The sequence below is a fragment of the Ursus americanus genome, chromosome 2, assembly GCF_024610735.1.
Source record: "Ursus americanus isolate L20-20 chromosome 2, mUrsAme1.1.p, whole genome shotgun sequence".
Lineage (NCBI taxonomy): Eukaryota > Metazoa > Chordata > Mammalia > Carnivora > Ursidae > Ursus > Ursus americanus.
The window spans coordinates 45,605,275-45,617,528 of record NC_142128.1 but is presented as its reverse complement, the minus strand read 5'-3'; the positions used below and the strand labels follow the sequence as shown (position 1 = coordinate 45,617,528).

At 44.3% G+C, this 12,254-nt stretch overlaps 1 protein-coding gene across 2 annotated transcripts in view; it reads right to left on the bottom strand.

Annotated features, from left to right (window-relative positions):
* SLAMF7 (SLAM family member 7) overlaps window positions 1–12,254 on the bottom strand; it is a 25,456-nt gene extending 13,202 nt beyond the window's left edge. For both annotated transcript variants that reach the window (XM_087855695.1, XM_045784634.2), the window contains exons 1-4: window positions 12,179–12,254; window positions 2,464–2,796; window positions 914–1,186; window positions 586–702 (exon numbers count right to left, since the gene is read on the bottom strand). In XM_087855695.1, the coding sequence (XP_087711821.1) occupies window positions 586–702; window positions 914–1,186; window positions 2,464–2,796; window positions 12,179–12,233 (778 nt within the window). In that variant the 5' untranslated portion in view covers window positions 12,234–12,254. The remainder of the gene's footprint in view (window positions 1–585; window positions 703–913; window positions 1,187–2,463; window positions 2,797–12,178) is intronic.

Genomic DNA, 12,254 nt, shown 5'->3' with positions numbered 1-12,254 from the left:
AGCTGAGAAGAAAAAATCAGCAGCAGGGTTAAGGGATGCAGAGCATGGGGTTTGGCATGGAGAGAGAGAGAGCCTTCTCCAGGAGGAATGTGTCAAGACTGAGGTGGGGAGTAAAGAGAGGTCTCTGGAGTTGATCCAATGAGGAGGACTGGGCATGGTTTGGGGGCTCTGACAGGGATGGGGATTGGAAGGGCTGACTGGAGTGTGTTGGTGTATGGGCCTCGGAGTTGGAGGCCATTGCCTACCAGGTCTGGGGAGCAGAGTCAGCGGTGTAGGCCTTGTGTCAATAGGTGGGCCATACCAGTAAGTCCCTCTGGGGGAGGGAGGGGTGGGTGAGCACCAGAGAGGGAACTGGGAGGACTTTGGACTTAGGCGATAAGTTTTGGACTCAAGCACTCTCGTACTCCAGAATTAAGGAGTGCAAGATGATTGTGCTCTCCTTGAGGACACAGAATATGACCTTTTCATTTCTGTATCCTTAGCGCCTAATACCAAGTCCGACATACAGTTCAACACATGTTTGTTGAAGAAATGAGGGAACAAATGCATGAATGAGGCTGAAGGCAAAAATAGTGCATGCTTTACCTTCCTTTCTTTCTCTCCTCGTAATTAGAATAACTGGCACCAGGGCAAAGGCACTGAGCAGGAAGATCACTCCCAGAATGTACAGGACCATGGAGGATTCTGAGTCATCAGCAGCACCTTTAAAGAGAGAATGGATGGAGGCACAGGGAAGAGAGAAGAGTCAGCTAGGGAAAAGGACCCAACTTTCGGAGCAGCTGCCACCTTTCTCCCAGTCTGGTGACTTCCCAGGGGCCTCCAGCTTTCATGGACTGTTCCCATGGGGACCAGGAGCTGAAGAAGGTCTAGGTCCTGAGACAGAGGCTTCTGGAGAAAGAGGAGAGACAGTCACCTTCACAGAGCTTCCAGGCAAAGACGGGGTTTGAAGAATTGCTACTGATGGGGTTCCTGGCCACACAGATGAAGGTCATGCCCTTTTTTCCCAGGCTCCAGGATATGGGGAGGATGGAGCCATTGTGGGACTCATTGGCTGCCTGCCCCAGGGACTCCCAGCTGTAGGTCACATCCTCTCCTCCCTGGTCCATGAAGCATGTCAAATTAGTCACACAGGTGCCGTTCTTATTGTTCTGTAGACCCATGGTAACTTTGGGCTTTGACAGGTGCTCTGCAAAAGAGAAATGGACAGCCAAGGGTGAAAACTGTGCCTTTTCTGAATTATTCTTGTAAACCTTGGACCTGAATCTCTGGCGGTGTTGCAGAGTGGAGAGGAAGAAGCAATTCAGAGCAGAATTCTCATTCTTATCTGGGAAAGAGAACTATTTAGGTCTGCTTTCCCACAGTTATATAAAAACAATAGTAGCCATAGAGATAATAATAATGCAACAAGAACACAACTGCCATTTTCAAAGCAAAGCTATATGACCAGCCTTGTGCTAGATGCATTTTAGATGTGAGCTAATTTTATCTTTTTTAGAGGCTCCCTATTCCTCTGTCTTCAGGCTTCCTTGAAGAGACTACTCTCTAAGAGAGAATAGTATAAGAATAATATTTCTGGCCCTCTTCTCTTTCTTGTGCTCACTGTTCTCCTTGAGAGGATGAGCAATTGGTTCATTGATGAAATGGTGAGAGTCTGACATCCAACATCATTTCTTTACTACGTTTCTCTACTTTGAGCTGTTAAGATTGCTGTTTAAATGTGGTTTGCCCTTTTTTCCCTCCACCAGCTAGTTTGACTGCATAATGCATGCCCTCTATTTCTTTCAACTACATCTATATGGAGGACACACCTGGATCAAGGTACATGGCCTACCTCTTAAGGGCAAACCTGGAGGCCCATCTCTGGGTGTCTCTGATCCTACAGCTCAGTGAGTAAGGCAGCTATTCTTGTAACTGGTTGAGTAATTGTTTTGTAAGTTCGTCTTCCCTGAATGGGCTTCAAGGTCTAGACTTGGGGGAAAATATTTCTCCTATCTAGCTTCACCAGAAAAAATAAAGCTGATATTTTTATCTTCCTTTTGATTCTTGTGTGGATTTCTCAATTGGTTGGAACCTGTAGGGAAAGAGGTGTAATTGATGTTTATACACAATCATCTTTCTAAAATAGGTATCACCTTTCTCCCCATTACAGAAATGGAAATGACGTTTCACAGAGCTGAAGTAACCTGGCTAAGGCCACTCAGTTAGTAGGTAGAGAAGCCAGCACTTGACTTGTGTGATCGTTGCTTCCCCTATCACCCATCCTCTACACTACACTGTCTCTTGCAGAATCTCTGAGTAGGAAGGGGCCTTAGGGGTCAGCTACATTTACTTCATCCATGCAGGAGTTCCCTCTTCCACATTCTTGCCAAATGTTTATCCAACCTTTGCTTGAATATCTCCAATAGCAGAGAGTTTACCACTTGATGATGGCAGTCATCCACCTTTGGAACTGATTCTGCTCACCATAGACACGCAGCTCATACTGCTGGATGAAGGGGTCTTTGAGGGAAGAGCTGTATATCACCACGCGGTAATCACCCGAGTCACTCTTATCCAGTTTGCTGAGCTTCAGGGAATAGTTTCCAAGTAGGAAGTCCACCCTTTCCTTGTTATGACTCTGGGTCACTATGACGTTGGGTTGTTTGTCTGGTGTTTTTGGCTGTATGGTGATGAGAGGTGTTGTGTTGAAGATCCAGACAAGACTGTCAATCTGAATTCTTGGGAGTTTCAAAGGGAAGGTCACAGACCCACCAAGGTCACCAACAAGCTCCTTCAGAGCTCCAGAGGTTGCTGGCCCTGTAGACACAGAAAATCATACAATAAACCTAAGTCCCTGCCTTAACCACCAATTACTCACCTACTTTTGGTTCTGGGAAGGTTCTAAGAAACCCTCAGGGGGTCAACACAACCAGCCCCTGGGAAGCCCTTTGAAACCTCTCTCACACACAGGCATTGAGGTCAGAATGCTTTGCCTGAAAGGAGGGACTGCAGGTGAACCCACCCCTTCCCTAAGACCTCAGGCTGGAAAGACCACACTCTGAGGTAGGTCATGAGGCCCAGCTCCATCTTGGACAAGTTCCTGTTAGGGGACAAGTGGGAGGTTACCGTTCAAACTTCCCTTTGGACTCCCAGATTGCTCCTGGGAGAGCTGACTTTGATGCAGGTGCAGAAGCAGCAGCTTGCCTGATGTGGGGGCAGTGGTTCTCAAGCAGAGATCGGGACACTGGGAAGGGAGCTCTAAGTTCTTAACGGTAACAATAACTGGGAAGCTTGCAGGGGTTTCAACTTCTGTTTTATGATAGATTAGGGGGCATTTGAGATCATCCCTGAGTGAGGTTCTCATTCACTTGAATTGCAGTGTTCTTCCTTGAGTGGAAAGGCAAAGGATGAGTTACTGGATGCTCTGCGGAGTGACCAGATTGACTCGTGATGCTCGCCCCCAACTATTAGGAGTCAGAGTGGGGTTTCACTTTCCCAAGAAAACAATCTTAGTTCACCCCCCAAAATATGACTTATAAACAACTACCACTGGTTATGTGGTTCCAGGTGGAAAACAGTTAAGAATGGCTGTGGAAAAAGCTTCCAGAAGTGGCCCACAAAGCATTTGCAGTGAACAAGTGTGGGGAATGAGTCTTCTGCCTGTTAAGATTTGAGGGACAGACTCGGAATAGCACAGAGCAGAAAGGAAATTTAGAAGTACACAGTCGGTAAGAGGCAGAGCCCCCATCAGTACACACAGGATCAAGGCTCCATGGGTCATCACTTACCAATGAGAAAACCAAACAGCAGAGATTGAGAAAAAGTATTCAAGAATCACAAATAGTGGCAAAACTAAAACCAAAACCCAAGTCTTCTTAAAAGTGTTCTGTATACAAGTGCAAAGCCCAGTTATTTTCTCTTTTACCTCTTAACATAATGCATCATGCTGAAATGTCTAAGAGAAATTTTATTAATTCCATCACGGAAAGCACAAAAAAGAGGAAACAAGGAAAATCTTTTTAAGCCATTTCCACACCCAGTGTGGGGCTCAAACTCACTTGATCTTCACCAAGATCAAGTCACACGCTCCACCGACAGAGCCATCCAGGTGCCCCAGGAAAATCTTTCTAAAATCTAACAAAGCAACCAAGCTATAGGCTCCCGACAGTTGTATTATAATGAGGAAGCTGCTGGGCTGCACTATGACTTTTGTAGGCTGTATTCACTTCTACTTTAGTTAGCCCTTCATCCACAAAAAATAGTAAAAATTATATTTTATGACCGCATTGGTATAAAAATGAATGTAATGCCAGCTGGATTCATTATTACATATTAATTATTATTATTTTATTTATTTTTCTTCTGATTCTGAAAGAAATTCAAACTGTTGTGGGCCCCAGACACTGTACCTAATTGGCTCTGTGTGATTGACCAAGTACCCAGGTTCTACTTCATGTCACAGCTTGATCTGCTACCATATTTTTTCTTAATTGAAGTATAGTTGATGTACAATAATTATATTAAGTGTACAACATAGTAATTCAACAATTCTATACATCATGCAGGGTTCACCATGATAATGTGGTCCCCATCCTAAGTTACTACAACATTATTGACTCTATTCCCTGTGCTGTAATTTTCATCTCTGTGACTTATTTATCTTATAGCTGGAGGTTTGTGCCTCTTCATCCTCTTCACCTATTTCATTCATCTCCTCACTCACTCCCTCTTCCCTCTGGCAACCACCAGTTTGTTTTCTGTATTTAGAGTCTGCTTCTGTTTTTTTGTTTGTTTGTTTCTTTGTTTTTGATTCCACATATGAGTAAAGTCATATGGTATTTGTCTTTTCCTGCCTGGCTTATTTCACTTAGCATAATACCCTCTGGGTCCATCCATGTTGTCGGAAATGGCAAGATTTCATTCCTCGTTATGGCTGAGTAATATTCCATTGTGTATATATACCACACCTTCTTTATCCACTCATCTGTTGATAGACACTTGGGCTGCTTCCATATCTTGGCTATTATATGTAATGAGGCAATAAGCACAGAGATGCATATATCTTTTTGAATTAGTGTATTTGTTTTCTTTGGGTAAATACCCAGTGGTGGAATTACTGGATCATATGATGTTTCTATTTTTAACTTTTTGAGGACACTGCATACTGTTTTCCACAGTGGCTACAGCAATTTACATTCCCACCAACAGTGTGCTCGGATTGCCTTTTCTCAGTACGCTTCCCAACACTTGTCATAGTCTTTTTGGTACTAACCATTCTGACTGGTATGAGCTGATATCTCATCGTGGTTGATTTGCATTTCCCTGAAAATTAGTGATGTTGAGCACCTTTTCATGTGTCTGTTGGTCATCTGCATGTCATCTTTGGAAAAGTATCTATTCTCGTTCTCTGCCCATTTTTAATAGGACTAGTTGAGTTTTTTGGTGTTGGGTCTTGCCATCATATTTTCTACCACCCTGGCCCTGATGCAACTCATTCCCCTTCTAGCAAGAGACAAACTCCTGTACTGGCCTATCCAGATATCTAAAATTGTTTCACTAGAGATTTATTTCTATAGGCCCTGTTAAAACTCAATTACTCTGGCAAGAGTTCCCAATATAGCTACTATGTATTAGGGTTGATTCTGTGCCAAACATTTATTGTAAAGATTACGCCTAATACCTAAAGCAATCCTGAAAACTAGGAATTTTGATCCTTTTACACAGGGATCAGCAACCTACATACCCCATGGGCCAAATGTGGCCTGCTGCCTGTTTTGGTAAATCGAATTTTATTTGGACACAGCCATGTTCTTTTTTTAAATTTTATTTATTTATTTATTTCAGAAAGAGAGAGAGCTGGGATGCGGAGGAGCAGACGGGGAGGGAGAGGGACAAGCAGATTCCATGCTGAGTGCAGAGCCTGTTGTGGGGCTCTATTCCACAACCCTGAGATCGTGGCCCCGAGCTGAAACCAAGAATAGGATGCCCAACCAACTGAGCCAGCCAGGTGCCCCAGGACGCAGCCATGTTCTTTCATTGACATACTGCCTATTGCTACTTTTCCACTACAAAGGCTGAGTTGAGTAGTTGTCACAGAGATTGTATTGCCTGCAAAGACTAAAATATTTACTATCTGACCCTTTACACCAAAAGTTCGTTAACTCCTGATTTGATGAGAAAAGTGAGATTTAAGAAAACCTGAATGACTTGTCCAAAGGCACAAAGCTAGTAGGTGATGATTTGAGGATTTAAGTTAGTGTCGCTCTGGCTCTGGAGATTGGGGTCTTTCCATTATGGCTCAGTTTGAGGACCTTGGAACATTGTACCAGCTCCAGCCCTCTCCCTCACTCCCTTTCAGCAGTGAGGGCTCAGGTGTCAATTCTGAAGCCCTTGTGCCTCACAGAATCTGATTTCCCCTTCATGTCTTTGGTGACCTTCCTTTAGGCACAAGCTGCTCTACCAGTGCCCCAGAGAAAGGGATTCCTGGTGCAACCAAATGTTGACCTAGTCCCTTGATTACAGTTTTGGGATTTTTTTTTTAATTTAAAGATTTTATCTATGTATTTGAGAGGGAGAGAGAGAGAGCGCATAAGCATGAGCAGGGGTAGGGGCAGAGGGAGAAGCAGACTCCCAGCTGAGCAGGGAGCCAGATGCAGGGCTCAATCCCAGGACTCCGCAATCAAGACCCAAGCCAAAGGCAACTGCTTAACTGACTGAGCCACCGGGGCGCCCCTACAGTTTTGGGATCTTAACCATTTTTTTTTTTTTTTTTTGCTAAATTTGTCTCCAAAAGTACTGGCTTCTCCCCCCGGGGTAAATGCCTTTTTGGGGGCTGATTCCCGTTTTCAAACATTTCTGCCCCCTCGCCCCCATCAGTCAGTGCATATATACTTTGGATTCCTCAAGCCTTTATTAAATCATTCTGTTAAGTAATCTGATTGTTCAAAAAGCAGCTCCCCTGCATCCCTAATACTTAAGCAGGATCATTTCCAGTTGCTCTGTCTTTAATCATCTCAACAGTGTCAAAATAGTCCCAGTACATGCCACAAAGTCAGTGTCAGTTCGAATTTTTGACTGATCAACTAATGTTTGCATCCTTTCACTTCAACAGTAAAGTGAATATTTTGCAGTCAAATAAGGATTTGTTATCACTTGGCCCCAAATAGTCTCAACCCTGGACGTTCACACAAGGTTTGGGGGAGATGTTTCAATCAGGGAGGTGGCAAACTGCAAGGATGTGACTTCAGTACCATAGCATACATTAAGGCATGCTCAATTGTTCTTTTCACTTCTTCACACGTGTGGTGCTGGATTCGCTGGCTGAACGCCAAGACAGGTGAATTTTGTGTGAGGATATAAAAAAATGTCTCCAAATTCATTGCTCCTTGTTAAGATGAAACCGGAAGATGGCACAGTGCAAATTGTCAACACAAACCTAGAGGGAGTATATTGTTTCTATCTTAATTAAATCTTTAGGATGAATAGAGGGGTCATGAAAGAAGAAAGTAGCTCCATGCCATTCCCCAAGTGTGAGTTCAGATGATAAGGGACAGGGTTAGTGAGTCCTAGCCAGTTTTATTTCCTCTTCGGTGGAAAGAGTTTTCCAGAGTTGACTGTGAAAAGGGATCCAGAACTCAGAGACTTCTCCTCTCAGCTGTCCAAGGCTGACCTGAAGTTCCCCATTCTGTGATGGCTTTTGCACCTGCAGCAATCCTATTGACTTTTACCTTGCCTGTGTAGGTCATGCTTTCTTCATTCAGTCATTCTTTCCTCTAGCAAGAATTTATTTTGTTCGTATTTGTGCCAGGCATTGTCTAGGAGCTGAGGATATAACTAGGGAGGGATACAATCCTGATCCTTGGGCTCATGGAAGTAGGAGATAGCCATTAAATAAGGGGACGTAGTAGGCACTTGGGGAACCTACTATACAGAGATGGAACGTGATCTGTAAGATTATAAGACTCTAGAGAATGAGTGGCTACTAACACCCACCTACAAGGTCTGGGAGGATTGGACCCCACGAAACTCATCTGCCCTCCCACCGAGATCAGTGTAGTGAATGTCCTAACTTGTCTTTTCTGCACCCACTTCACCCTTTCCTCATTTTATAGCAGCCAAGTGGGTTGAGTAAGACTAACAGGTACCCAGCTCAAGTGGTAGCCCTCCTCTGGCATGGTAATTAGTTCAGCAGTATCACATGACCTAGGCTGACTTATCTGAGAAACCCTGGGCTTTTGCTCCAAGGGCAAGATGACCATATGATGTGGTGGGAAGATATGAATCCGGGGACCAGCATCCACTTGCTATCACCAGACAAGCAGCCAGGTCTCCTCCCTCACCTGACACCTAGTTTCCTTTGTACCTCACATTTTTGTTTGTGCTTTATCCTTCTGTCTGCCCATCCAAATCATATTCAAGACCCATAAAACCTAGTTCAAAGCTCTTCCCTGAGAAGTCTCCACCTCTTTCTCACACCCATCCCCTGAAATTCCACCACAAATGTCACTTCATTTTCCACTTTAAATTCCCCAGAAGAAGTTATTCTCCTGGGTGGTGATTGGCATATCACTAATAGACCAATAACTGGTCTACAGTCAGTAGGTTCCAGATTACCTGGTGGTAGGCTCTGGGATTGCACCCAGGGAGGGGTGGGGATGGCCTCTCCTGCCAGGCAGCATGGAACAGTGTAAAGAGGTAGTACTCTGGCCTAAATGGGAGTCAGAAAACCTGAGTTCATTCTGGTTTCTCTGTAATAAGCAACAAACTCTTGGTATCACTCCTTAGCTCATGAACTGGTTTTAATGGGCATCATGTTTTTATCCTCAAAGTAACTCCATGAGATAGAGGTTAATTAAGCTCCATTTTATGGATGAGGACACTGGGGCTCCAAGATGTTGAGTGATTTCCCCAAGGTCCCAAACTGGGAAGTGGTAGATGTGGGCTGAGAAGCTGGTTGGTTCTTTTGTGTTAGAGGCTTGCATTCTTTCCACTACCGCCTTGCTATTTACCACTTTGAGTTACAGTGTTCTCAATTCTCAAAGAGAAAAATAACCTTTATTTGCCAAGACCTGGGGTGGATGAAGGGTGAATACGGATTTGAAAGCATTTTGAGAAGTGCAGAGCCTTCTGCCACACAGTAGGAGGGTGGGAGGCAAGGGCGAGAAACAGCGTTATGAGACAGGCCTTGAGAAGACTTCTTAATTTTAATTCTTGTTTCCCCAAGGATGGCTAGAAGTGAGAAAAACATTTCCCCAAACTTCTTTGTTTTTTTTTTTTTTTAAAGATTATTTATTTATTTATTTATTCGACAGAGACAGAGACAGCCAGCGAGAGAGGGAATACAAGCAGGGGGAGTGGGAGAGGAAGAAGCAGGCTCATAGCAGAGGAGCCTGATGTGGGGCTCGATCCCATAATGCCGGGATCACGCCCTGAGCCGAAGGCAGACGCTTAACCGCTGTGCCACCCAGGCGCCCCTCCCCAAACTTCTTTGGATGGCTTCTCAGCAGGATGAGGTTTTCAGAGGGTGGTCTGGAATCTAATGCCTATAGACCATTCACTGGCTAATTCACAGCAAAACACTATGTCCAATCACCATGCATGGTGAGATCTGCAGTAAGCATTCCCTGCCAACTGGCCTTTGGAGGTGGAGGAAGCTGGAGCAGGAGACCTTCTGTCTTCTGCTCTGGCCAAGACTCAGATATTTTGGCATCAAAAGAGTCAACCCTAAAATGCCCTTTATAACAGGCAAACAGCTCCTCCCCTTTGTCACCTCCTTTTCCTCTGGGTTATCACCTCCTCCCCTTCACCTGTTTCCCCCACAAGACTCAAGAGTTGAGTGGAGGGAAGGAGCCAGATTAACAGGAAGGGACATCATCAGTACAGTCAGAATTAAGGGATGGTACCAAGGAGGAAGACTTCAGGGTAGGGGAGGGTGTAAAGCTCACCTGATCCTGCTTGCCTGCCTGGTCCCCAAGCACCTCTCCCAGGATGCAGTGCCTCCATTAGAATGTACCAGCATATCATGGCATCCTCTTCATGGAAACCAGAGCATCTCAGACCTGGGAGATGTCTTAGGGACTACTTAGTCCTATCCCACTTCGCAGATGAGGAGACTGATGATCCAAGGGTCATGGTGACATGCTTTGTCAGTGGAGCCAGGACTCCTAAGGCAGGGCTTCCCATGCTATGCCCCCAACACCCCTGAGATCTGTAGCACTGCCTCAGTGTGTTTCTGAAGAGCTTAAGAGGAAGTAGGGGGAGATGGGTGAGGGGCAGAGCAGTAGGGAGCTTGAATATGAATGTGGCAGCTTAGGGCTGGAATGTTGGCAAAGGCACGTGGCATATTGGGAGGTTTGCAAACCTCTGTTCGTATGTATCAGACTTGGCACTGATTTAAAATTCTCTTTCTGGTACATTAGTTAAGGGGAAGTTGGGTAAGGAGCAGTAGTTTCCAAAATTGGTTTTTTCTTTCTTGAGTAGGAGTTTGCTTTTATGAAACAAAATCTTATGCAGAATCAAACATGTAAATTACTGTATAGAGTCAAAGCCTCCCTGATGGAAGAGGAGGTCCCTAGCCTCCACCCCATCACCCCTCCCCATCTCTCACCCTCTATACTTTTTTTTTTAAGCTCTTCAGAAACACAATAGAGACACAAGAAAGGTAGAAAAGATAAAGGACAATCTGGGACTCCTTTCAGCCATGGGAGGTGTACCACCCAGGCTCTCCACAGCCTCCTGGAGCGGGGCACACACATGTGCCCTGCTGCCCACAGTTCAGGTTTCAGGGGGACACCTGGGATTTTGAAAAGCCCTGCTGTGTCCTCCCCCACGTCACCTTCAAGTTCCATTTGTGATCACTATTTCTATTCAGGGAGTGGTTTTTAAAGTGAAAACCTATTCTAGGACCACCTGCTTAGAACCAGGTGCTTCCTAAATACGCAAAATTCTAATGAACTCGAGAGGGCAACAGTCTGCTGAACACTTAGTGAGGCCAGGTGGTGGGGAGGAAAGGATTGGGAGCACTGACTGACTATGTGGTCTTGGGCAGGTCACTTCAGGCAGGCTGGGGCACACATAAACATACCAGCCAAGTCCTTGGAGACCTCATGGTGGTACCCCCTGAGTTTGATGACCAGAGAGATCCTCCTAACTTCTTGGGCTCCAGGTCCTTTCTGAGAGCTCTGAGGATAGAAAATCTTCAAAGCTAGAACCCTTCTGACAGGAACAGAAAAGTCCTCCGTCCTTCATGGTATTAGATATAAAGTATCTATGGTATGAGCTGGTTTTCTAAGTAGAGACTGATTGACTTGTTCAGGTTAAGAGAGAAAATTCAAACATTTCCTTCCACTAATATCGTTGTTATGCATAATCACTTAAAAATATTTTTCACATATTATGAAAATATATTTATAATTAACTTCTGAATAAAGGTAAACTGAAATAATATTTTTAACAGAAAACAGTTTTTATTTTTAGTGTTTTTCTCTTTTGACCATCATTATGGACTCATAGTTTTTGTTGACATTGTTGTAACTAAATCATTTTCAAACTTAAGTTGTTTTGATTAGCTATATTTTTTTATTGTTTTGACTCAAATTGTCACAATTTGGCACATAGAAGCCCTTTTATGCATGTTATGGGTGGAAGAAATGCAAGGTGCACCTAAATAACTTGTTGCCTGAAAACAGTGATGCATTTTTCAAAGTCCTGAAGTGATTAATAAAAGAGCAAATGGGCCAGCATAAATATTTTTTCTAATATATTTCTAAATACGTACTTACAAATATGTGTAAGTAGGAATAAATAAATATGATAAATATACACCTGTATCATCTCATTTTGATTTTAAAGTTGCCTTCAAAGAGAAGGAGGGCTGAGGTCCAGGGAAGATAACATTCATTATTTAATTCATGATAGAATCTGGATTAGAACACAGGTCATTCTGCCACCCAACACCCCTTCTTTCAGCCCTTCCTTCCCTGGAACAGTCAGAAGGGGAGCCTGTCCCCAGATTCATTCTTGCACCTCTCCTTCTAGTTTCTTCCTGTCCTCTGATTTAGAAACGACAGCTTACAAAAAGATATTAAATGAAGTAGCAGAGCTTCCTGAGTTGGTCCAGAGTCCCAGAGTGGACCTAGAGCCTAGAGGTGTACCTCGGGATGGGGAAGGCAGTCAGGAGAATAAGAGAATCTGGACTTACCCGTGAGCTGGCAGAGGAGAAGGACGAGGAGGAAGCATGCTGGGGGACCAAGCATATTGTTTGTTGTCTGGATGTC